Consider the following 25231-nt stretch of genomic DNA (forward strand, 5'->3'; position numbering starts at 1 on the left):
TTATAACAAGATCGGTGCAATTTAGTATTTTAATGCCATGAAATCAAAAAGCAGAGCCATTTTGCTGATATGTTTCTCTAAGCTAATACACATTAGGTATGCACTACTATTTTTTTTATTCCTTGTTTATACTCCTTTCTCAAATTTAAATATTCTATATATGGATACATTCAGAAATACCTGATCCATTGTCAGGTGGCTGTGATCATTCTTAATAAAAGAAGCACCTTGTCTTTTCTTAATGGCTAGCAGTTTTGGAAATGAACCCTTGCCTATTTGGTCAGGCTAAGTAATAATTTATATTTAGTGTGTAGGAAAAATATATCTATGAGTGTCTCTGAGGGCTGCAATGAGGATGTGGTCTGTTATTTTCTCTATCCCCAGCACTTAGGTAGCCTCATGTTAGGCAAATAACAGGTACTCAGTAGCTTTTTGTTAAACAGATGAATCTGCCTCCATTTTTTCTACCAAAAGTATGTCTCCTCAGAGTGAAGGGATGATTTGTAATGCTACGAGCCAGGATATATTTTTTGCTATTTATTTTAAAGGCAACATGAAATATAAGTTGTATTACTTTGGAAAATATAGCTCTGAAAGCAGGCAATGTGTAAGTTTTAAGTTCAATATTTAATCTACCATAAAATATGGAACACAATTTTGAAAGTTGTGGAATTTGCTCTTGTTTAAGTCTCCAGTTTTGGAAACAAATATCATACCTCCCTCCATTGATATATCTTATGTACACCAGTCCTCTGTGGTAACAAGTGGAAAACATTCTTGAAGTTGAGCTGACATTAATAGATGTTACTATCTCAGCAACAGAAATATGACAGATTTAGGAAAATGTAAATTGAACTTTCTTCTAATTACTTCAGTATTGTGTCTTTTCTGTTAAAATTCAGAAAGGTGGTGAGTAGAGATCATTTTTGCACTAGAAATAGAATATGCTTTTTACAATGAATATTTCTGGGATTTTGATTTATTTGGATGCTGAGTAAAAAATATATAAAGTCTTTTAAAAAGCAGGCATAAAATTACTCCTGTTAAGACTGGATAGATAGATATTTGTAAAAGCTCAGCCATATATATTGTAATTTTATTAGTGACCACACAGAGCAGAACAAAAATAGATTAACTGATATAAAATTGATATAAAACATCCCCCAGACAACAACTTCAAACCTGGTTACATTTAGTCACATTCCTGCAGTATTGCCCTTAGACCTGGGCCAATATGACCCAGTCCTGTACTACGTCTCCACTCTGCCTTCCCTGGCTGGCTCTTTGGCCAAGACCTAGGGATTGTGCTCATCGGGGGTCCTCTTCCCATCCCCCCACTCCTTGACCTCTCCAGGTACTTGGAGTCCCAGAATTCTCGGCCCATATGACGTAAATTTGCTCCAAGGCCCTGGGCTCTCGTTCTTTAGTTCTACCCTCTTAAGGGTCGACTGCTCTACTGGCATTCACTACTCCTTGGATAAAGTATGTTTTTTTCTTCGAGGAGGGTTGGCAGAGTCTGGACATGTAGCTGAGGCAGCCATAGACATGGTGAGGGGTGGAGCTGGGGTGGGAGAAAACCCAGCAAGGACCTTGACTACATCACCCGGAACTACCGCATTCCCCAGAGGAACTCGCAGGGCTCCAAACACTGTCACCTGGACTTTGCCTTCCAGGTGGTTGGGGAGGTGTATGTGTTAGGGTAAGCGATAGAACTTATTTACCAGTCTGTTAGTTCCATCTATAACTATCAAATACTTAGAAGTATGGTATGTGGGCCTTCATTTATACTCTTGCCCCAGTTACCACAAATGTTAGGCGCAGGCCTGTCCCTGTGAGGAATTTCTTTCTCTTCTTTGCATGAGTAGTGAATAAAAATCAACTTATATGTGAGAACATTTTTATTGGAATTTAGAAGAAAGAGGGCTACATGGACAGAGTGTGATTTGAGAAGTGTGATCCCCACTTCTAAATTCAATCTGTGATCTATCATTTATTTTTCACAATTTATCCTTTTTGGTCTTGAGTCTGTTCAGGAATTACTTTAAAAAGCACACAATATTTCCATTTAAAAATTTTTATTAACTTAATGTGACATGAAAGTGGGAGTAAAAGTCAGCACAACATAGTAGAAAAAACATGGGACCAATTTCAGGAGCCCTGGGTTCTGGTTCTAACACTGAATAATTATATGAATCTTTGTAAAAATGACCTCTTTTCATTCTTCCCATTTATGAAAAATGGGACTTGAACTAGATCTGTTTGTTCTGGTGTCTGATATGGAAATGAACAGTGTATGTTTTTATCACTCCCTTGCCCCCCAAACTGCTTATGACCCAGACACTTTTTCTTTTCCTATAATTCTCACCCTCACTACCAGAGTTGATGACAGATAAGTAGAGTTTACAGTATAATTTGGTTTGGATACATCAGATCTCTAAAAATCCATCTAGCTCTGAAAAATCTATAAGTCTCACCGTATGGTAATATTATATAAGAGGTGAGAACCAGAGGAGAGAAAAGAGTTTATGAAAAAAGATATGATGACTAAAGATAAATTTACATATTTATAGGTTTAGTCTAGGATAATTCTTACCCATACTAATAATCCTGATGATAGCTAGGATGTCTTGGGTATTAATTCTGTCAATATAGTCACAAGTGTTTTACTTAATTCTCCCCAAAACCTCCTGAGGCTACATGGTCCTAATTTTACAAAGAGGATATATATCTTGCCCAAGTTAAGACAGATTGTAAGTTACAGAATTTGAATCCATCACTGCCTCTGTTTCATGCCAGAGGCCAATCAAACTCTTAAACATTATATCAAACCTGTAGGAACAAGTACATTGACTTAGTGTGAAAGACAGGAAGGAGTGTAGGGCTCAGCTCACTCTTGCTCTCTCCATCTCTCTGTCTTTCTCTTTTTCTCTCTCTCTCCCTCTCTGTCTCTTTGACAACTTTGGGTTTCAGGCAAGTCACTTATCCTATCTGAGTTTTACTTTTCCCTGCAAGATAGGGGTAAACTTACCTGTTCTCTTTATCTTATCAGCTCATTTTGGCACTCAAATTGTATAATGTATGTGAACACGTTCTATAAATTATAAATATATAAATTTAAACATTATTATTATCAGCTATAAAGATGAAAATGTGCCTTAGTCAGGAGAGGATGAAACATCCCCAGATTGAATTTTAATTCTGTGAGACATGGAATCCCATGTTTCTTAGAGGTAGTTGATGTAAATCAGAGGCTTCCTTTAAGGACCAGATGTTTACTTCTAGAAATAAGAAAACATAGATTTCATATAAGAGACCTTAGAAATCTCCAAGTCCACTTCCTTCTATTTAAAGATAAGAAGTCTGAAATTCAAGGAGGTTAAGTATTACACTGTGGGAAAAGACAAAAATCTGCCTAGCTCTGAGATGTTTCCCATCGAATTCACTAACAGTAACTTGAACCTCAGTCTTGTAGTTCTAGATGTGTGACTTTGATTAATGCTACCTGCTTTACTTCTCTGTGCTTTTTATCTGTAAAATAAGGATAATCGTAGCATCTTCCTCACAGGGGTAGTTTTGAAACATAAGAGTTAAAATATGTAAAGTATTTAGAACATTGCCTGCCACGTAGGAAGCTATTATTAGTGACATTAGTAAGAACATGACAGAGATTCGGGGATTACCATTGCATGCTCTTAATACTTTTCACAATAATAACATTTGTCTATAAGACTTGATGATATTGCATTTTTTTTTAAAGACTGGAGTCATGTTCCTCTTGGGCAAATACTTAAACCTTCTGTGGAAGATCCAAAACAAGTTAGCACTCCTCTCTAATGTCTAAGAAAGAACTTCTCTGTAGGCTTTTTCATTATGGAATCTTAGTTTTATCAAGGCATTACAAAACATTTTAGGTGAAGGCGAAATAATGGGAAAAATGAAAGGCTCCCAGTATACCTATGGATCCAGAACACAAAAAAATTCTCTAACTTGTATAATCTTTCATCATATTTCTCTCTATTTTGTGCATTGTTTGCTTTTATGGATATAAAAGCACTCACCATCTTCTTCCTCAGCTCATGCTTTAAAGCGAGTCAGTGTAATCAACTCCAGAACTGTACTGAAAGAACAAATCCTGGAGCAAAATGATAGGTGAGTATTAGGGTAATACCAGGCCCATAGGGATTATGGACTAATTAATTACATTTTTTAGCATTTAAAATGCATGCTATAAAAATGATCTGTACATTATGATGGTTACAAAATGTACTTAGTGGTTTCCAAATTTTATACTATAAGTTACATGGTTGTATCTAAGTTTTTAAGTGAGATGTATGTGACTGAATTTGGGACACAGAGTAACTCTCAGTAATTTCTAGCCAAATTCTACTAGAAGAAATCTACTCGGATTTGTGTGTGTGTGAGCTAAAGATATACCCCAAATGAATCTGTTTAGAAAAATAAGAGGAAGGAAGGGAAGGAGGGAGGAAAAGAATGATAAGGGAAAGGAAGAGAGAAATAAAAATAATAAAACTTTGACTCTGATTGGATTGTTATATTATACTTCTTTTTCATTTTTGTAAGTAACTAAAATGAACAGTGATTGAAGCAAATTAACCTAATTAGTTATTTGCCCTAATACTCCAACAGTTGCAAAGAGGAGACAAGAAAAAAAAGTAAAGGAATAATAGCAAAAAGTGGTTTAAAAAGTAAGTGGCTAGAATTATAGGGAGCTGCCACTGGTCAAAGTTGCTAAAATGGAGAATTGGAATGGGTTAGAGAGAAGCAAATACTTCAGGATCCAATTCCTCAGAATTTTGTAGTTTTGACCTTGAGTGAAAGAATGGGCCTTGAATTTATTATTTTTTTTGAAAGGATTGGATATTCCTGTGGTTGTGTGATGATGTGGATGTTGCAGCTTGGAGCTTTGTGTACATACCAGGTTTAGCTGACTGAATAGGTAAATTAAATTATTCCTCTGGATCATAAAGACCTTGGACTGCTTTTCTTTTTTATTGTCTTGGTTTTGTCATCCAGTCTCATGACTTTAATTACCTTTACTCCAAGTTTATATCCCCAGCCCAACCTGTCCTCTGAACCCCAGCGTTGGACCCTCCTCTTTGATGTTGAATCTTCTTAGCTAATGGCAACACTGTTCTTCCAGTTGCTTAGATAAAATATCTTGCAATCACCCTTGACCTCCTTCTTACTCCATATCCAATCCATCATCAAATCCCATTGGCTCTATCTTCAAAATGTATCCAAGAATCCAGAATTCAAACACTACTCATCACTTGCACAGCTTCCCTTTGTTCAAATCACTATCATTTCTCCCCTGAATTATTATAACTGTCTTCTTACAGGTCTTCCTGCCACCAGTCTTGCCCTGTACAGTCTGTTTGCAGCATAACATCCAGAGTGGTTTGTTTTACAAATATGAGTCAGATCATGTCATTCGTCTGCCCCAAGTCTCCAAAGGATTCACATCTCAGAGTAAAGTTCCGAGTCCTCACAACGACCTATAAAGCCTTGGAGGACCTGGACCTGTTTACCTTTCTCAGAACCTCCTAAAGCTCATCTTACTATTCTACTGCGGCAAGACTGACTCTGCTATTCCTGGAAGACTAGGCATGCGCCTCCCCTGGGGCCTTTGCACTTTCCCATCCCACTGCTTAGGGCATATTTCTCCCAGATATCCACATGGCTTGCTCGCCCATCTTCTGCAGATCTTCTGCTCAAATGTCACCTCATCAATGAAGACTTAGTTAGCCACCCTATTTTATACCACAATACTTCTTACCCCTTCCATGCTTTTTCCCCCATAATTTTTACTAATTATCAGCATACTGGAAAATATACTTATTTACTTTGATTTTGTCTTTCTCTTACCTCTAGGTTATAAGCTTTATAAGAGCAGGAATTTTGGTCTTTTTGTTCACTCTTCTATTGCCATCTACATAACACATTTCAACTAAACACTGAATAGCATGTGTTCAGTAAGTATTTTGAATGGATGAATAAATAACTAGAGACTGAAAGCACACTCAAGGAACTTTTAATCCATCATTTATTTTATTTTATTTTTCTTACCATTATAACAATAAGTTTCATTTAAATGAGTGTCAGTTTTTAAGGAAGTCCAAGAAAAGCAAATAATACACTGAAACTTTGAAATTTCTGGGCTGTGGGATCTTCACATCTCTAAATTATAAAGAGAGTTTTCACCTGTGTATAGTCTCACCATACACTCAATAAGTAGCTTGCTTTAGGGCTTAAATCTTAAAAATCAATAAGTATTGTTATAAACATAATCATACCTTTTCCTCTGTAATAAATCATTTTTTCTATTTATAAGTCACGGTTAGTCATATCCAAATTGAACCTCTTAAAGTTTTTGTGAACCACTTTTACAAAATTTCTCCTTGAAAAAAGAACCCCAATCCCTATAAACGTTTGTTTACAGAACTGGTTTCTAAACATTTCTCAGGTTCCGGCGGCTCAAACAGAAGCCAGCATGCTGAAACTTACTTCAGTAGAGTACATCAAAAAGATCACCTCAATTCTACTATGGCACATTCATGTCAACAGAACCCAGCGTCAAATTTACTTTTTAATGACTGTGATAAAAATGTTATTGGAGGTCCATGAATCCCCGCATGCCAATCTTTTCTTGTTTTTAGGCATGGCAATTATATCATTTTTTATCTTTTGTTTGAGAGGTCAGAGACCTATTTTCATTTCTCCAAAATATGTGCATCTGTGCCTACTTCCATGTATTTCCTAGTTTATGACTTTCTATACTATTCCTAGTCTAGTTTTCATCTTTTTTTATCTGCTTTACTATTTGGTAAGATAACATTACATGGAGAAAATTTTCCTGACTTTCAACCTAATTTTTTTAACCTTACCCAATTATTTCCAATTTATGTAGAATTAAGATAGACTAGAGATTGGAGGATACAAACAGACAAGAACTTTACAATGGAGACTCTCTACAGTGGGATGTACTGAGTTAGAACAATGAATCTTCCTCATGGAAGGGTTCACAGGGAAACTAACTACCCATCAAGAGGGAGGTGGAAAGGAAGTTGGACCGAATAATGACTGAGAGTCCCTCCCTTTGAAATTTAAGAGTTAGAATTACATTATGATGTTAGTTTTGTTTTCAAATGGGGACTAAAATAAGTTGAACTGTTTCAATATTTTGTTTTTCATTTTTTGGTTTAAATTTATATGGTATATATTATTTTATTTCCTTAAATATTTATTACTATCTTCCCTGACCAAAATAAACTGGAAATGCTATTTTAGTATCTAGACTGCCCCCTTCTGGCTTTCATGTCAGACTCTATTAATCACTTTAATCCTCCCATACATACTCTATACTTTGCAACTGTATGCTCAGTTCAGGGATAACGGTTTCAGTATGTTAATTTTATATATTTTATACAAAAATATGCAGACCGGTATTATGACAACTTTCCCAAGGGTTTCTGAAGGACAGAGCAAGACTCATTTTTAAAACTTCTCTACCAGCATAAAAAAATTTGCTTTTTTAAAATTCAAATAAAACCTGTTATTCACAACAAAGTGCCCAGGACCAAATGCAGAACTTTTGTGGAAAAAGGATAATTAACATTGTAGTTTGGAAAAACAGTACCCTCCTGTGTAGTGGCCAGTAAATTATTGGTCTTTCTTAGTTAGGTCTAATTAGGATACTTTAATTCCCTTTTAACAGTTGGGTTCATAGCATTTTATATCCAGCTACTTTAAGAATTAATTTTTTGGCTTGACACCAATGCTAAATTTGCTTATCCAAACAGAAGCCATGCCAAGGGCTTGAAGGATGATGACAGTAATTAACCCAAATCATATACCAGGAGCTATTCCAATGAAAGTGTCTGTTAAATAGTGTATCTTTTCCTGATGGTAAAGCTGATCCTACAAAGTGCATGCATGTACTGCAACCTCCCACAGAATGTTTCTTGACACTAATGCCAGAGACGGAAAGGGAACTACTGGGCTGATCAAATAGCCATTTCTTATTCTGATAAACAAAATAGGAAATGTGGAGAAATGGGGACATGTACCTCAGTTTAGAATTTCTAGAGGTCAGTTTGATATTAGATATATCAAATGACTTAGAATGTAGCATATCTCATGCTCCTATGTCCCTACAAGGGACCATGAGAGATGTGTAAAGGGAATTATCATTACAGCAATAATTAAAGCAGGGAAAATCTGCAACCAGTATAAATTTTGATTCTGTTAAATAAATCTTAATATAGTAAAATGATAAACTATTATGCTGTCATATGACAAAATATAATGCTGTAATAGAATAATATTTGAGGTTCATTATATACTGAGATACAAAGACCATGGGTAAAATTTTTTAAAAATTAAGACTTGTTATAGAGCAACATTTGAATTATGATACCACACATGTAGAGAAAAGACTATAGCAATCCTCACCAGCATGTTAGCACCAAATATCTCTGGAATATAGCATTATGAGTATTTTGCTTCCGCTTGTCTTCCTCCTCTGTTTTCTCTCTTCTCTCTCCTCTGTTGTCTTTGCTCCTCTTCGTGCCATTCTGTATTTTCCAAATATTTCTTCAGTAACACAAGTCCAGAGGACTTGACAGCTACTTGGTGATTGGTTGGAAATGTGTCAAGGTTGAGACAGAGGAAGTGTCGTGGCCAGAGAAAGCTTTTGAGGAGGTAGGAGATAACTGGTTTCGTGTAGGGCGTGTTTGAGATAATCAAGCACAGATGAAGTAGGTGGCAAGTAGGTTTTTTACCGTATGGATCTGGAGCTCAAGGAAGAGGTATGGACTTGAGAAATCCATGTGAGAGTCACCCACAAAGACGAAGGCTGTTGAAACTGGGAATGGATGAGAGTGCTCAGAAGAGAGTGTGGAGCAGAGAAAGGAAATAATGACTAGAACTGAGCCTCAGGAAATATAAACGTTAAAGGAAGACAGAAACTAATGGAGGCCCAGAGAGGTGGGAGAAAACACAAATGTGTGATGGTAGGGAAGTAAAAGGAAATGTCTCTTCAACAAGGGAACGGTCAATGATGTTAAATGCTATGGAGAGTTTAAGTGAAATAATTTTTAAAGTATCCCATGAATACAGCAATAAGTATTGTACTTATTTTATCAAGGCCCCGTTGATGGAAACCGTTTCAGCCAGGTGCCAGAAAGTTCGAGGAGAAAAAGGTGGTTTGGCAGAAAAATGTTTGGCTACAGAAAAAAGGCAAGAAGTAGGATAGTAACTGAACATAGAGTTGAGGGTGGAATCATTTTTGTGGTGATGGTATTAATTATAAGATGAGAAAAATGTGGAGTTCTCTGTGGGCTGAAGGGAAGGAGTCGCTAGAAAGGAAGAAGATGAAGATTAGAAAAGAGAGGAAACAATTCGGGGTCTCCTAGATTTGCCTTAAGCTAAGAATCCCTTGCATCATTTGTTTAAAAGACAGATTTCTGGAGGGGAAATCTTATAATCTGCATTTTTAAAAAACATTGTCAAGTGTGTCATCGACAGGAAAGTGTGGAAACGCTATATTTAATAAATGTATTTTGAGAAAATGGGGGCAGAATGGGATTCAGCTCATAAGGTTATCCTTAGATCTGAGGAGAAAACTACCTTTGTTTGTTACAGGAGAGAATTAGAAAAGGCTGGGTAGAGATGCAGATGAAAGTAGAAGCGTGGTGACTGACTTCCCTATCTGCTTTGACTTTCTCCATCAAGTAGGAAAAGGGGGCCCCTTCTGAGAGAGATGCAAGAATTTCTAGGCACTATAAAAACCCGGGTGAAGGAAGATATTAATTTATGGTGGAGCCAGTTTGCTGGGCTCTATGATCTTTTGGAGCAGCACTCCACAGGTGGGCAGCAAGTGTGACAAAGGCTAACTTGTGCGTTTTAACGTTGAAATTTAATTTAAAGAAAGCTGTTAAAGTTCAGAATGTCACCACAGTTTGGATGACATGGTGATCATGGAGTACAGGTTGGATAATAAAAGGAATCGAGACAGGGCCTAGGTTTGCCTGGGGCTGAGAGTTTCCCGGATGTGGGACAGTAAGTGGTAAAACCAGGAATATCCCAGGTAAACCAGGATCGTTAATCATCTTAGGGGGCAAGGATGATAGAAAGTTACATTTGGGAACTCGGAGTCTAGGTAGAACAAAAACCAAATACAATGAAAGTAACTGAATGTACAATTTAGAAATAGAAAAGGTTATGTTATGGCCAGGGACTGAAACAATTGGAGTCAAGTTTTCAAAGGTGGATTAGTTCCAGGTAATAAGATTCATGGTTTGCGGTCATGAAAGTTGATGGCCAATGTAGAATGCAGATGGAGGACTCTGGAAGTATGAAAGTCATGAAGGTGAAAAGAGATTGAGTTGGGGCTTCCCTGGTGGCGCAGTGGTTGAGAGTCCGCCTGCCGATGGAGGGGACGCGGGTTCGTGCCCTGCTCCGGGAAGATCCCACATGCCGCGGAGCTGCTGGGCCCGTGAGCCATGGCCGCTGAGCCTGCGCGTCCGGAGCCTGTGCTCCGCAACGGGAGAGGCCACAACAGTAAGAGGCCCACGTACCGCAAAAAAAAAAAAAAAAAAAAAAAAAAGATTGAGTTTAATACAGTTGTCCTTGTCAGCTGTGACATCACCCAGAATGGTGGCAGAACGAAGTGGGACGAATTAGCCTGATGCTAGTCTCCTGATAGGACAGGAGGCAAGTAGATGCAGAGACACAGATTATGGTACAGCCAGATGGCATTGGCTTACACAATCTAGGGATTTGGCTCAAGTTTGAAGGATAATTATCTAGAAGAAGCAGTGAAAAAAATCATACAATATGCCCTGGCCCTAAAATGTATGGGGTAAAAAAGAATAAACAATCTCCCTTCCAGAAGATTAAAGGAACAATGTTATTATCAAGGCAAGTCAGGTCTCTGTTAATGAAGCAGAAGAATATGCAACAAGGTGGTTGAGAATGTTTAACTTTTTAAAAAATGTTTAGTTGATCTAAAAACCTAAAAAAAATGTGCATTGTCTTGCTTTATCAGGCCCTTATTGGATCAAGGAAAACAGTTCTCAGTGAGAAAAGAAAAGGTCCCTGTTGGTGGGGTAAGCACCAGAATAACTAGTGTTATTTGTTACTAACCACTCAAATATAAATGTTATTAATAAATACCATATGTTTTTCATTGAATTTGAGGAAGGCTGCTATATACTAGTTTGAAGAAATTGAATTAAATGGAACAGTTGGACATTATAGTGGTGTTTAATTAGGATTACATGTTATTTAGCTATGTATATTCTGGTTTATTAATGATAGTAACTAACATTACTTCAACTTTTATTTTTAAGTGCTCAGGACTGTGCCGGCACTTTGCTTGTACTTACAAGGTGGCTACTAGTATTACTCCAATTTATAGATGAGTAATCTGAGGATTAGAGTAGTTAGTAACTTGGACCAAGATCATAAAGCTTAGGATATGTCAGAGCAGGATTTAAATCTAGCTTGTGTGACTTTTAAGTACAGTAACTTATTTTTTTTTTGAACAATTTTGCTTTTAGGTGAAGTTCTCAATCATTCTGAAGTACCTCCAAGCCTTCGGCTGGCTCTGGGTATGGCTGAATGTGGCCACTTACCTGGGGCAGAATTTGGTGGGAATTGGACAGAATCTATGGCTTAGTGCCTGGGCAAAAGAAGCAAAGCACATGAACGATTTCACAGAATGGAAGCGAATAAGAAGCAATAAACTTAACATCTATGGATTATTGGGATTAATGCAAGGTTAAACAAAAAGTCTAGCTGCTTTTCTTTTCTCTTTCTGACCTAATTGATTCAGATGCAAACATAGGGCATTGTTTTACTTTTAAAAAATCTGTGTCATAATATTCAAATACTTTGGGATAATTCAAATGCCTATGTTTTTAATTCACCATATTTGCAAGAGTAAACAAAAACTTGTATGTGTCAACTACATGGCCCACACTGAATATTATCAATTTGTCTCATTTAATCGTGACAATAAGTATTTAGAAAGGTGTCATTATCCCCATTTTACAGCTGAGGAAACTGAGTCTCATATGTTAAGTCAGTCAGGACTCAGAAGTCTTGAATACGTGGCTGTCCACTGTATGTGAGAGGCTTGTGACTGATGTGAAGATCAGTAAGTGAGTCTTAAAAACTGCATTGTAAGTAAAGCTTAAAACTACATTGCAAGCAATGTTAGTGTAAAAGTAGTAAAAGAAAACACTGTGAGGATTTAGAGCAGGGGAAAGCCATATTTGGTTGAGAGATTAAGGTAATTTCCAAGGCATAGTTGGCATTTGAGGTGACACTAAAAAGATGGATGGAATTTTGTCAGGGATCACAGAGGACAAAAGCTGATAGATGCAGAGAAAGATGTGAATAAAGACGGATGGGGAAGGTGAGGGAGATATAGGCATAGGTGAGGATGCCAGTCTGAGTAGTCTTTAGGTTATTGATAGGGCAGTAGGGGAACTAGAGGTGGAAAGGTAGTTTGGAGATGATAGTTGGAAAGGCAAGTAGAAAACTTTGAGAATTGGGGGAAAAAGTGACAGAATTTGGAGTTATTTTTCAGAATAAGAATAAATTTTCAGTGATGAAAAAGATGGAGTTTTATTGTTGGGACTAAAGTCAGAGACCAGGGAGAAGTTGAGGTTGGTAGGGAAAACATAATCAAGGATCTTCAGGAGTCTAGATGGGAGATAATCTAGTACAAAAAGATCTCATATCTGATGCATCTCCTTGTCACCCAAAGCATCTAGACTAGTGCTAACCAATGGGTAGGGAATGGAATAAGATTTGAATAAAGTATGAATGGCAGAAGGGTCAGAGAGCTGCAGTGGAACTGGAGAAAAGGGATGGATAGGAAAGACACTGCAGTGAAAACATATGTAAGAATTGCTGATTTGTGGGTAGGAAGAGAACATCACTCATGATTTTGAAGTTTGGGTAATTGAGAGAACAATAAAGACAAAAATAAAGAAACCAGGGACGAGGGAAGTCAGTTGGTAGAGCAGAGAAATGATTAATTCAATTTGGAGCACGTTTAATGGGGAGTGTGGATACATATTTTTCTGCTGTTTTTTTTCTCCCCAGAATAGATACACATTGTCCTTCAAAGAAGTTAGGTGATTTGAAAGAGTAAGAAGAAACACACTCAAAAGTATAGTACTCAAAAGTGTAGAACAATTAAAGGGAAGATTTTTTAAAATTAATTAATTAACTTTTGGCTGCGTTGGGTCTTCGTTGCTGCGCGCAGGCTTTCTCTAGTTGTGGCGAGCGGGGGGCTACTCTTTGTTGCAGTGTGCGGCCTTCTCATTGCAGTGGCTTCTCTTATTGTGGGGCACGGCCTTTAGGCACGAGGGCTTCGGTAGCTGTGGCACGCGGGCTCAGCAGTCGTGGCTCGCGGGCTCTAGAGTGCAGGCTCAGTAGTTGCGGCACACAGGCTCATCCGCTCCACGGCATGTGGGATCTTCCCAGACCAGGGCTCGAATCCGTGTCCCCTGCATTGGCAGGCGGATTTTTAACCACTGCACCACCAGGGAAACCCAAGGGAAGATTTTTTAAATAGACAATTTTTGATGTGTTTATAAGAAGAAAGGAAGACAAAGTGAAGGAGAGTGATAAATTCAAATAAGAAATAACAAAGCCATCTACGTGGAAGTCTTGCTATCTAGGGATATGCATAAGGGAAAACAGAGATGCATGCTTTTGGTAACAGAAAATGAAGATAACATTTAAAAATTTGTGATTTAGGGCCTTGCTTCTGTTTTCTCCTCTCCTATCTTATTTTTATTGTGTGACCATAGTACTTCTTATAAGTATCTCCATCAGAAAGTAAGCAAATATTGTGAGACAAATTTGTGTTTGTTTTGTCATTCTGTTAACAACATTCATTGAGGAAAGAGTTGTTATGTTAACAACTAAAATGAGATACAAGGACTTAGAATGTGTTTGGTTTTGCGTCAGTGAATCAAGTTTTTTGGCTTGTGGTTTGCAACTCGAGGAAAAAGTAGGTATAGAGATCTAGAATGCTGAGCAGCAAAAGAAATGTCCCATATACATCTCTATATCTATGTCTGTCACACATATATAGGAGGGTTAAAATCTTACCAATCCAGTGAGTTCATGTTACAGTTTTAAGGGAGACTCAATACGCTTCAGAGAATATTTTAAGTGAGCAAATACTGTTTTTCCTATACTAGACAAGGTATGCAAGTTTACTGTTCAAAATTTTACTAGTGTAAAGTCTTACTTTTAATTAACTATCAGTAGGTATAGAAAGTATTTTGTAGTAAAGGTAACAGATTATGCAGAGTTTAATCAAAAAGATTTTTTCCTGATAGGATTTTTGTTTTTTACATTTAAAAACATTTAAATTTTTGACTTATTATTAAATACAATTATAAATTATTTCTTAAGAAATGAAAACATATAATTTCTGATTTTTTTAGTAGTCCGCAGCTGTGTCCTATGGAACCTGGTTCAATCAAGAGCAGGCTGTATTCACTGATATCATCAAAGCTCACATTATTTTTTGAGCTTTAAAACATAAACAGCACTTTCACATGTTAATACCAGAGGCTATGAATAATATAGAAGGCTAACATTCAAAGGTAAACAGGGGCTTCCCTGGTGGCGCGGTGGTTGCGCGTCCGCCTGCCGATGCAGGGGAACCGGGTTCGCGCCCCGGTCTGGGAGGATCCCACGTGCCGCGGAGCGGCTGGGCCCGTGAGCCGTGGCCGCTGGGCCTGCGCGTCCGGAGCCTGTGCTCCGCAACGGGAGAGACCACAACGGTGTGAGGCCCGCGTACCACACAAAAAAAAAAAAAACATAAACAGCACTTTCACATGTTAATACCAGAGGCTATGAATAATATAGAAGGCTAACATTCAAAGGAAACTGGAGTACTGAAGCAGAAAACATTGCATCTATATTTTATAACAATAATAAAGATCTTACCTTATCTTCTGAAAAAGAAATAGCCCTGAACATTTTATTCCTGGTTCCCAGCTATTTCCTTTAGAATCTCTAGGACACTCTGAACATCCCTAATCTATTGTGTTTTATGCTCCCTTGTTAGGAACTTCCTTTTCCAACCCAATGTGTAAAATACAGGCACCTTATTTTCAAAGTGCAATGTTTAAGTACACCAGTCTAAGATGAGTGAGTGGATCCTTTACTTTACTTACCTCACAAAATTCCACTGAAATGACAGTGGATAAATATAAAAGTAAAGGGTTCAGGGGATTTCAGAGTGATAAATGTCTACATAAGCGATTATACTGATAATCAAGGGTAGAAGAACCTGTAACCAGGAACACATACTAGATGAAGCTGTAAAAGAATAGGGAGCAGTTCAGTCTAGCTGTGGAGGAACTCAGGTACAGAGAGTAGGATTGAGTAGCGTCGAAATAATCAAAGTGATTCACTAGAACATTGTTCTCCTGTTACCAACTGGCACAGTAGTAGCACAGTGAAAACTAGGAAGCTGATGTTTAAAAAGGAAATTAGGGTTACTAGTGTGTGTGACATACATAGAAGAAAGCCTCCTTATGTGGCTTTTGGAGAAGTTCCAGCCTACATGTCTAGATCACCATATGAGACTTCCAGTGTCACACCCACTTAAGTGGAATTTCCATTCAGAGGAGATTGGGGGAAATTAATGTGCACACAGGCAGAAGAAAGCCACACCAGGTACCTCTTAATTAACCATGTCTTTATCTTGCATGTTTTAACTGATAATGATGGATGGTCATGCATTTTAATCAAGTGAGCAGTATAGATAAGAGCCAACAAATAGAGCAGTGGAGCCCAGAAGTAAAATAGTCATATCTGATATATAAGAGAAGCTTAAAATTAGTATCTTCAGATATTCAAAAGCAGAGGCAAAGCAAGTGCAGAATGTGCTTAAATAAGTTCAATCTCAGAACGAGAAAGTTCTTTAAAAATTTAAAGAATTTAAAAAGATTGTACAAGTGTGAGAAGATAAGTCGGAAGAAATTGTCCCAGATGTACAACATCAAAAACATAGATGGCAAATGATAAATAAGGAAAAATTAGAGGAATAATCCAAGATGTTCAACATCCATACAATAAGACACAGTAAATGCAGATGGAAATTATCAAATGCATAATATTTAACAACATTTTCTATAACTGAAGAATACTAAAGCCTCTTCCCACAAAAATTTCCAGTTTAGAGCAGAAATACAGAGGGTTCCAAGAGAGTAGTTTATGTTGCAGGATGAGGGGGTGAAATAGGATGAAAGAAATACTGGACTATCTGCTGAGTTTAAACATATTCCAAAGAGATTTGCTGACTTTTGAATTGTTTGGGAATAGATTAGTGCTTGTTGCATAGAAAAATAGTGGTACAAGCATTATAAATTTAGTGAACTTCCTGAATATTATGTTTAGTAGTAATGTAAACACTGAATATTTGAGAACAAAAGGGCAACAACCTATTTTTGGAAGGGCTAGAAGAAAGTATGGGGGAGTGAGGTAGGAAAATAATAGAAAGTATTTAAGAGTAAGAAATTATTAAAGAGCAGTGTGTGATGTTATTTAAAATATAAAGGAACTAGCTAAAAGAATTTGAGGTGGTCAGGGCTAACTATTTTTGGTTTGTTTTGTTTTAAACATTATACCTACAATGGAACAAGAATCCTGTTGGCAACACACTTTTACTTACAATTTTGTATAGTAGAGAACAGTGGTGCAATTATGTATCCCAGAAGACTCAAGAGCAAATGGCTTAAATAACATGGACATTTATTGACGCCTCAAATGGAAAAGTCCATGAACAAATTTTTAAACACACTTGATCCAGAGGCTCAAACGAAGTGTCCACCTGCTTTCTCAGTTCTGCTCGTTTTCCTCTTTTCCTGAGCCATTCTCAGGCTTCACATGGTGATGAAAATGTTCTCTTTCAAAGAACCTCTTTCCATGGAAATCCATGAAATTACTCTCCTTGAAACAATTTGAGTCACATATGCACCCTTGAACCAATCATTGTAACCAAGCGTTTCTTCCTCCACGCCTACCAGTTCCCCAGTTTGGGGATTCTTTGTCCTTTCGTTTCTTCTTACACACCTGGATAGTTCTTTTCTGAGCTTGTCTCTTTCTTGTTATATTTTTGTCAAACACAGCTAACAATAGTCAATAGATGCTATTAACTGTGTTTTAACCTGTTCCACTGAAGCTACATGTTTATTATTTATATTTTCTAACTTTTTAGTTTTTTCAAGAACCTCCTCACCAACCAAATTGTAATAGCTTGACAGACCAAAAATAGTTTATTCATGACTCATACCACTTGTCCACTGTAGGTCAGGAAAGGGACTCTTCTGACTCTAGGGCCCAAGTTGAAGAAGCAATCCAACCACTATTTTAAATGTTGGCAGGCACCGTGCAAAGGGAATAGGAGCTTTAGCAAGTCTGACACCTGGAAGTATCATGTGAAGCATCTCAACTTACTGTTCAGAACTATTCATTTGATTCCATCAATCACAAGGAGGTGAGAAAGTGCAATTCTACCATGGACCTAGAAGCTAGGAGAACTGAAATTATTTGTCTAGCAACACCAGTGACTACCACATTGTCTTTCAGGACATCATAAAGTTAATAGGTTGCTAAAATTCTGTCAACCCGGTCGATCTCTTATCTTTAGAGCATTTCTCTAGAACCTATGCTCATGAATAAGGAGAGTCCTGCTCTGATAGCATACCAGAGTGTCTGTATTTATTTTCCATGCACCATATGCATTTATACTTAGTTTGGTCCACAGTGATACATTTTTAAGTTTGATATTTGAGTTTTCCATTAAAAATAAATGCTATTACAAGAAGTCTTTTGAGAGTTAAAATTCAGAGTTTACGTTGTTAACATGTCATTGATAACAATTTGTGTTTAGGTCTCTTTGTTTGCCTGGGAGCTTATGTACTCACCAGAGGATCCTTGGCTGCCTCTCGAACTTTGCATGCTCAACTGTTGGATAATGTGCTGCATCTCCCACTCCAGTTCTTTGAGACCAATCCCATAGGCCAGATCATCAATCGGTTCACCAAGGTAAGTAAGCCATACCTTATTAAATAGCATACGTATAAATGATCCACATTTAGTACCTTATTATCTCATTTGTAAAAAATATCATTCTAAAAAGATGAGATTACGTTTAGGGTAGATTTCATTCTTATTTTATTTCTAGTTCTTGGGACATTTATAATTGATGTATAGCAGAGTCACATCTTACACACATACTTAAAATAACCCTTAAAAATTGCTGAAAGAATCCAAGAAGTACATGTGCTCTGGTGTCTACAACTCCAATTCTTATACACATTTAGTTTGAGAATCAGTGGTTCAGGCTGAGGAGGGGGAGAAATGTAAGTCTATATTGACATATCCAGATTTTAAGCATTCTGCCTTTAAAAAAACTATCAACTCACTAATGGCAAATGGGAGATGGGTAGAGGTTCCCAGAGTGTCTCTGCTAACCTATAGGATTTTACCCATGGTGTTTACTACTAAGTGCTTATAACTGTACTGTCCAATAAAATGTAATGCAAGCCACAGAGGTAATTTAAAATTTTCTAGTAGCCACAATATAAAAGTAAAAGGAGACAGTTGAAGTAATTATTTATAATATATATTTTAACAGAAAATATCTGAAACATTACTTTAAAGTATAATCAATGTAAAATTATTGATTGACTATTTTATTTTTTTCCTACAAAGTCTTCAAAATCTGGTTTGTGTAATAGACTTCTGTTAGATCTCAGTTTGCAGCAGCCATGTTTCAAGTGCTCAATAGCCATATATTGCTAGTGGCTTCTGTATTAGACAGTGCATAGCCATGATCTTAAAATATGGTAATATATTTTTGTGTATATGAAAAACACTTGGTGTGGTATGGGGAAAAATTAGGATAAAACATCAAAATATAAATGGAAATACCTAGCATAATCAATTCTTGATGGAGTATTAAATCTTGCTTAATCATACCAATGTCACAATGTTCTTTGAAAGTTTATAGAAGAACTTGATCACCAGTGTTCTTTGTCTCCCAGTGAACATATCTCTATGACCCTACTAAACAACTCTCATTATTATACAGTAACATGACAAATGATTGTGTCTTGAACAGATGAGAATATGAGAAGGTGTATTTTAAAGACAGGCAGAAAGTTACATATGAATAGGATGCTCTTACAGTATTTGGTATGTGAGATAATCAGGGAAGTCCCAAAGCAAGTCTGGGAATAAATAAAATTCTATCTCCATTCTTTATCAGTTTTGTCCTAAACTGAATAGTCCATCCCTTCAAGGTTGAGTGCCTTCCTAGTCCCTGGGATCTCTAAGGTCATACCTTATACCACAAACATAGCTTTAAGTTTCATGTGAACTGATGCATGACCTTCCCATGTCCTTTTGTCAGCCCCATTGTCCACCTCTATCTTTCAGTTTTTAATTTTGTAAATGGAGATTATTTTGTTTTCCTGTTTCTTCTGATATTGGCAGGATCCAGCTATCCAAGAAGGTCACTGGACATGTTCTCAGTGGATAAGAATGGCCCAGGAGTGTTTTACAGTTTTTAGGTAGTGAATAATGGTAGATCAATGCCCCTGAACACCCAACTACTGGGGTTTGGACTCTTTTTTTTTTTTAACAGAGTCTGATTTCAGTCATAGAAATTAAGTGCCATGTAGTTATCATTGGGAAGTACAAATTGCTTTATCATAGACATATTGGTACTAGAACACCCTCTTAATTGTTACAGCTGAAAAATACATGGGGGTTGGCTGGGGAGGGCAAAGATCATATATTGAATAGTTAGATATTTAATAATCAGATTGTCGCATCTGGGTAAATGTTTTTATTTTTACATTGAATGATATATGTCTTCTTCCCCTCATTTTAAACCATGAAAAGTTAAAAATAAAGTGACTCGATATCAAATTTTTCAGGACATGTTTATAATTGATATGCGTTTCCATTACTACTTACGGACCTGGGTGAATTGTACGCTGGATGTTATTGGAACAGTTTTGGTCATTGTGGGAGCTTTACCATTCTTCATTGTGGGGATTATTCCTTTGGTTTTCCTCTATTTCACTATACAAGTAAGTACACGGATTTTTAGGTATGTTAAAGACTTATAAGTTCACAGTCCAATACAGTTTCAGATCCACTTAGACTGCCTATTAGTTAAGGTTCTCTAAGGAGCAGACATCAAGAAAGGATTAGATGTGCTAGACAATTGCTGGGGGAAATGCCTGTAAAAGATAAAGGAGAGGGGGCAGGAGAAGGCTGGGTGAGCCCTTAGTCAGTGAGGCAGGTCTGCTCCCTTCGAGCGAGAAGGAAGAGGATTGGGTAGGAAGAGTCTTGGACTGCAGAACGGTTCCATAAGAGGTTTGGTTGAATGAATGGGAAGTCCACAACCAACTGCCCATTGGATGCTCCCATGTGATCCCTGAATGGGCTTATTTTAGCACCCCTGCCATGCTCAGTCTTTGCCTGGGAGCCACCTGTGGGAAAAATGACCTTCATTCTACTATAGTAGTGGATTTGGAGGGGCAGCGGCTGGGCTGACAGTCAGGTATGGGCCCTGCAACAGGAGAACTGAGTTGTGCATTTTTTTTTAACATCTTTATTGGAGTATAATTGCTTTACAATGGTGTGTTAGTTTCTGCTTTACAACAAAGTGAATCAGTTGTACATATACATATGTTCTCATATCTCTTCCCTCTTGCGTCTCCCTCCCTCCCACCCTTCCTATCCCACCTCTCTAGGTGGTCACAAACCACCTAGCTGATCTCCCTGTGCCATGAGTTGTGCATTTTTATGGCCATCATAAAACCTAGGTGTTGTTTACATTTTAGCAGAAACTTAATTTGCCTGAAGATCCAAGAGAGAAGCACATATCGCCTTTTGCCCTGCTATCCTTGCTATCAACAAACTATTGCTGGAAGAACTAAACAGATCTCTCATGATATGTATATATCCTTATAGTCCAATTAAAATGTGGTCAACCAATTTGAATTCCAAAATTATGTCGCTGTGAGGCTGTAGTGTAAAAACAAAATTTCTTAACACATATTTAAATTAAATATAAAAGTTTTTGGAGGCTCTTTATACAAAAGGATGCAGTTCTTGTAGTTTAATGTTTTCTCAACCTAAGTTTTCAAATTCATATTGGAGTTTAATTTGTCCAACCAGGATGTTAATCATTTGCTCATTTCTACACCTGTACTATCATTATTCCTCTTACTTCCTATGTTGTCCCTCTTCTCTCTGCCTGTCTGGATCTTACTTACCCTTCATGCCTAGGTTGTATTCTACTTTCTGTGTGAAGCATTCTCTACCAAAGTAGGGCAAAGAGATATGACTCATGTAGGTATTATGGATTTATTATACTGCTAGTATTATAGGCTGGTTTTTTGTTGTTGTTCTTGTTGTCATTTTATTTATTTATTTATTTACTAGACCAAAAATTGTCTCCTCAATGTGATTGTAAGTCCTCTGGGGCAGACACTATGTCTTATAGTTAGAAAAAAAAAATCAAGAAATTGAGGAATGGTGTTGAGGATCAATTGTATCTGCTTAAAAAACCAAAAACAACAAAACACATCACAAGTGATAGTCTTGTGGTTGGTACACTATAACAGGGTGTCTAGGAGTGGAAAAGAGTCTAGAAACCATGTCTTGTTAGGGGGAACTTTATAGGGTGAGCCCTGAAGGAAGATTCAGGAGCCTCCAATTACTTTCCTGACTCCTGTGTTCGGTATATCACTTTCTTTTCCAGGCTTCATTTCTTTTCCCTGTAAAATAAGAGGTTTGTTTTAGGTCAGTGCTACTCAAAGTGTGGTCCCTGGACCCATGGGCCTATAGAATCAGAATCTCTTTTTAAAAAAATCACATTTTACAACCAAAATATATACAATTTTTATTTGTTAATCATACCCAATAGAGCAGGGGGAAATAAAGAATTTCTCACAGAAGTCTGTGTTTTTAAAATCCTTCTGGTAATTTTTACTAAAGTATGAGAAGCACTGATCTAAATCCAATGTTCTTAAGCTCAATGCTCTGGTCGGTTTCATGGAAGGACCCCAGGGCTTCCATAATTCATTGAACATTTATGAAACTACCTTTGAGACAATCTCTTAAGTCCCCTTGCAGGCTCAGAATGCCATAATCGTTTGTATTCTCTAGAGCACTTAGCATAGAGCAGGACTTGTAAACTGTAAGCTGACAGGCCACACGTAGGCTTCAGGTATGTTTTAGCTTAGCTTGCTCAATGTTTTTACCAAAATGAAGACCTTTTTAAAATTAGGAATTTGACATAAAATTCCAGATCTGAAGATTTTCCTGAAAAAAAATTGCAAGATGTAGCAAGCTCTTTATTTTCATTTCCAGTTTGTAGCAATTCCGTGGGGCTGATGAAGGATGGTCCGGTTAACTCAGGGCACATTCCCTCCAGCTCTCCAGTCTCCACCCATCCCAGCTGTCCTCAGCCCAAGTCAGAGGGGAAGTAGTCAATTATAATTGTGGCCACGTTGGTTTTTTTGGTAGAAAAAAATAAAGAAAATTTTTTCCATAACTACATTTAGGTACAAAAATATTATTGTTTGTACATCTGGTTGGCTTCCTTCATTTAATGGGTTAACCACCTGGCCACACTTCCAACATGTAACACAGAGCTTTTTCCACAGTAGGTACTCAATGATGGGTGTTTGAGAGCATTATCAAAGTGAAATTTTGCCCAATTATGTTCTAGTTGTGCTGTCCAGAATTTGGGCCTCTTACTGTTACAAAGGTGCATTCGTTTCCTGGGGCTCCTGTAACAAACTTGGTGGCTTAAAACCACAGAAATTTTATTCTCTCACAGTTCTGGAGGCCAAAAGTCCAAAATCCAGGAGTAGGCAGGGTTGGCTTCTTCTGGAGGCTCTGAGGGAGCATCTGTTGCATGCTTCTCTCCTAGCTGCTGGTGGCTGTCAGAGACCCCTGGCATTTTCCTTGACTCCTAGGTCCATCACTCCAGTCTCGTCTTCACACGGCTTTCTCCCTGTGTCTGTGTCTTCTCCTTTTCTATTTTTTATAATGACACTCAGATTGTATTTAGGGCCCACCCTAAATCCAGGATGATCTCATCTCAAGAACCTTAATGGCATCCGCAAATATCCTATTTCCAAATAAGGTCACATTCACAGGTACTGGAGGTTAGAACTTGAACTTAACTTTTGGGGGCTGCTCTTTAGTTACACAAGTATCCACTACACAAGTATCTTGCCATTTGCAAACTACTGAAGCAATTTTGGCGACATCTTCCCAACCGCCTCTGTCTGTTTTCCTGTTAGAGATACTACGTGGCAAGCTCTCGGCAGATTCGGCGGTTGGCAGGAGCATCTCGCTCTCCCGTCCTTTCCCACTTCAGCGAGACTCTACTTGGGGTGTCCACTATCAGGGCATTTGGACGTGAACAGAGGTTCATCCAGCAAAACAAAGAGGTGGTGAATGAGAATGTGGTCTGTTTCTACAACAATGTGATTTCGAACAGGTAAGTCATAGCCACATACCCAGTTCAGGACTAGTCTCTTCTCGGGTATTTTGTTCACTAACTTCTAAACAGAAAGCGTTCTTAATGATATTTCATCAAACATATTAAAGCCTTAAATATTTCTAGTATTTAATATACATTTAAGTTCAAGTGTATCTATTTATGTCCGTATGAATAGTACATGCTACTTTACGTGAAAACGAGGTCCCACGTTTTTTGAAGGTTATACAGGATGCTATTAGAATTAGTGAAGATGTGACTCTTTGTTGCATTTTATATTTGTGGAATGGATTTTCTTTGCAAACAATAATCTATAATATTTTGAATTTGAAGCTATACATTTCACATAGAGGAGAAAAAATAAAACATTAAATAGTAGTTGGGTGCATGTTAACTTTTAGGGACGAATTTTATCATATAAAAAACGTGTATGTAATCAGAAAGGTAAGTGATTTTCCAATGGGATTTTAAGATGAATGCATCATTTCAGCTGATGTTCTTTTCTTTTGATTTTTAATGCTGATTAAGTTTTAAAGCAAAGTTCTGCAAAAGGAAAGTGTATTTTTATGCAGAGAAATCCTTTACTCTATCATCACTGTATTTTTATGCAGAGAAATCCTTTACTCATCATCACTTTACTCTATCATCACTCAATCAATCCTGTTTGATTGAGTTCTAAGTAAGTGTGAAAAAAGAGAACGCAGCTATTGGTGTTTACGTCCTCATTTTTCAGAGGAGAGTTCATACTAAGTGCACCAAAACTTTTGCATCTCAGTTCAGGAATATTTTCCATTATTACAGGTGGCTGTCTGTTAGACTTGAATTTCTTGGCAATTTAATGGTGTTCTTCGCTTCACTGCTTGCTGTGCTGGCTGGCAATTCTATAGATTCAGCAATAGTTGGTTTGTCCATATCCTATGCCCTAAATGTAAGTAATAGTGATTTTGTGGTATATGATATGTTTATAATCCAATTAATTAAGCTCTCTTCTCCTTTTCCTGTCTGAATTATAGATTGTATTAACTAAGTAATGAGAGACAAATCTGGATTACCCTGGAGGCTCATTGCTTTCTTTTGCTACTGGCAAAAGAGCTAGCTCAGTATTTCTAAGTTAGCTCACGGAGAAAACAGGCTGATACCCAAGGCTCAGTGCTAGAGGATCCAGGACACTCCTGCTGTTGCATCATTACCCAGAAGTTTCCTGTTCTCCTATCCTTATAGAGTTATAAAGTATAACAGGGATAGGGCCCCTCTCTACCGTGGCCTGTCCATCCGGTTTGCCCCAACTAAGCAGAGAGATAATGCAAGCTCTGGGGAGAATATATGCTCTGCTTCTTCTCTGCTTGTAGTTTTTTTCCTAATAAGCCCTATTTTATATGATACTGCAAAGTGCTAGTGGTATGACTGTGTGCAAGTCCCCTTAGTAAAATAGAAAATGTATCAAACTGCTTAATATAATTCCATATTATTTAAAAGATAGGTCTACATGATTTGGGTACATGCCCTTAGTCCCTTATCTAAAAGCCTCAAGTCAGTTGCATTTCAGAATTCAGAACTTAGGCTTCTAGAAAGGAAATATAATACATTTAACATATATATATATATATATATATATATATATATACACACACA

The 25231-nt window shown here is 37.4% G+C and overlaps 1 protein-coding gene across 5 annotated transcripts in view; it reads left to right on the forward strand.

Annotated features, from left to right (window-relative positions):
- Nucleotides 1-25231, forward strand: part of LOC102993447 (ATP-binding cassette sub-family C member 2-like) — a 77878-nt gene that overhangs the window by 42871 nt on the left and 9776 nt on the right. For all 5 annotated transcript variants that reach the window (XM_028494319.1, XM_028494320.1, XM_028494318.1 and 2 more), the window contains 7 exons: nt 4074-4149; nt 11069-11129; nt 11583-11802; nt 17957-18111; nt 20010-20165; nt 23400-23599; nt 24401-24527. In XM_028494319.1, the coding sequence (XP_028350120.1) occupies nt 4074-4149; nt 11069-11129; nt 11583-11802; nt 17957-18111; nt 20010-20165; nt 23400-23599; nt 24401-24527 (995 nt within the window). The remainder of the gene's footprint in view (nt 1-4073; nt 4150-11068; nt 11130-11582; nt 11803-17956; nt 18112-20009; nt 20166-23399; nt 23600-24400; nt 24528-25231) is intronic.

This window comes from Physeter macrocephalus, chromosome 1 (genome assembly GCF_002837175.3).
Source record: "Physeter macrocephalus isolate SW-GA chromosome 1, ASM283717v5, whole genome shotgun sequence".
Classification (NCBI taxonomy): Eukaryota; Metazoa; Chordata; class Mammalia; order Artiodactyla; family Physeteridae; genus Physeter; species Physeter macrocephalus.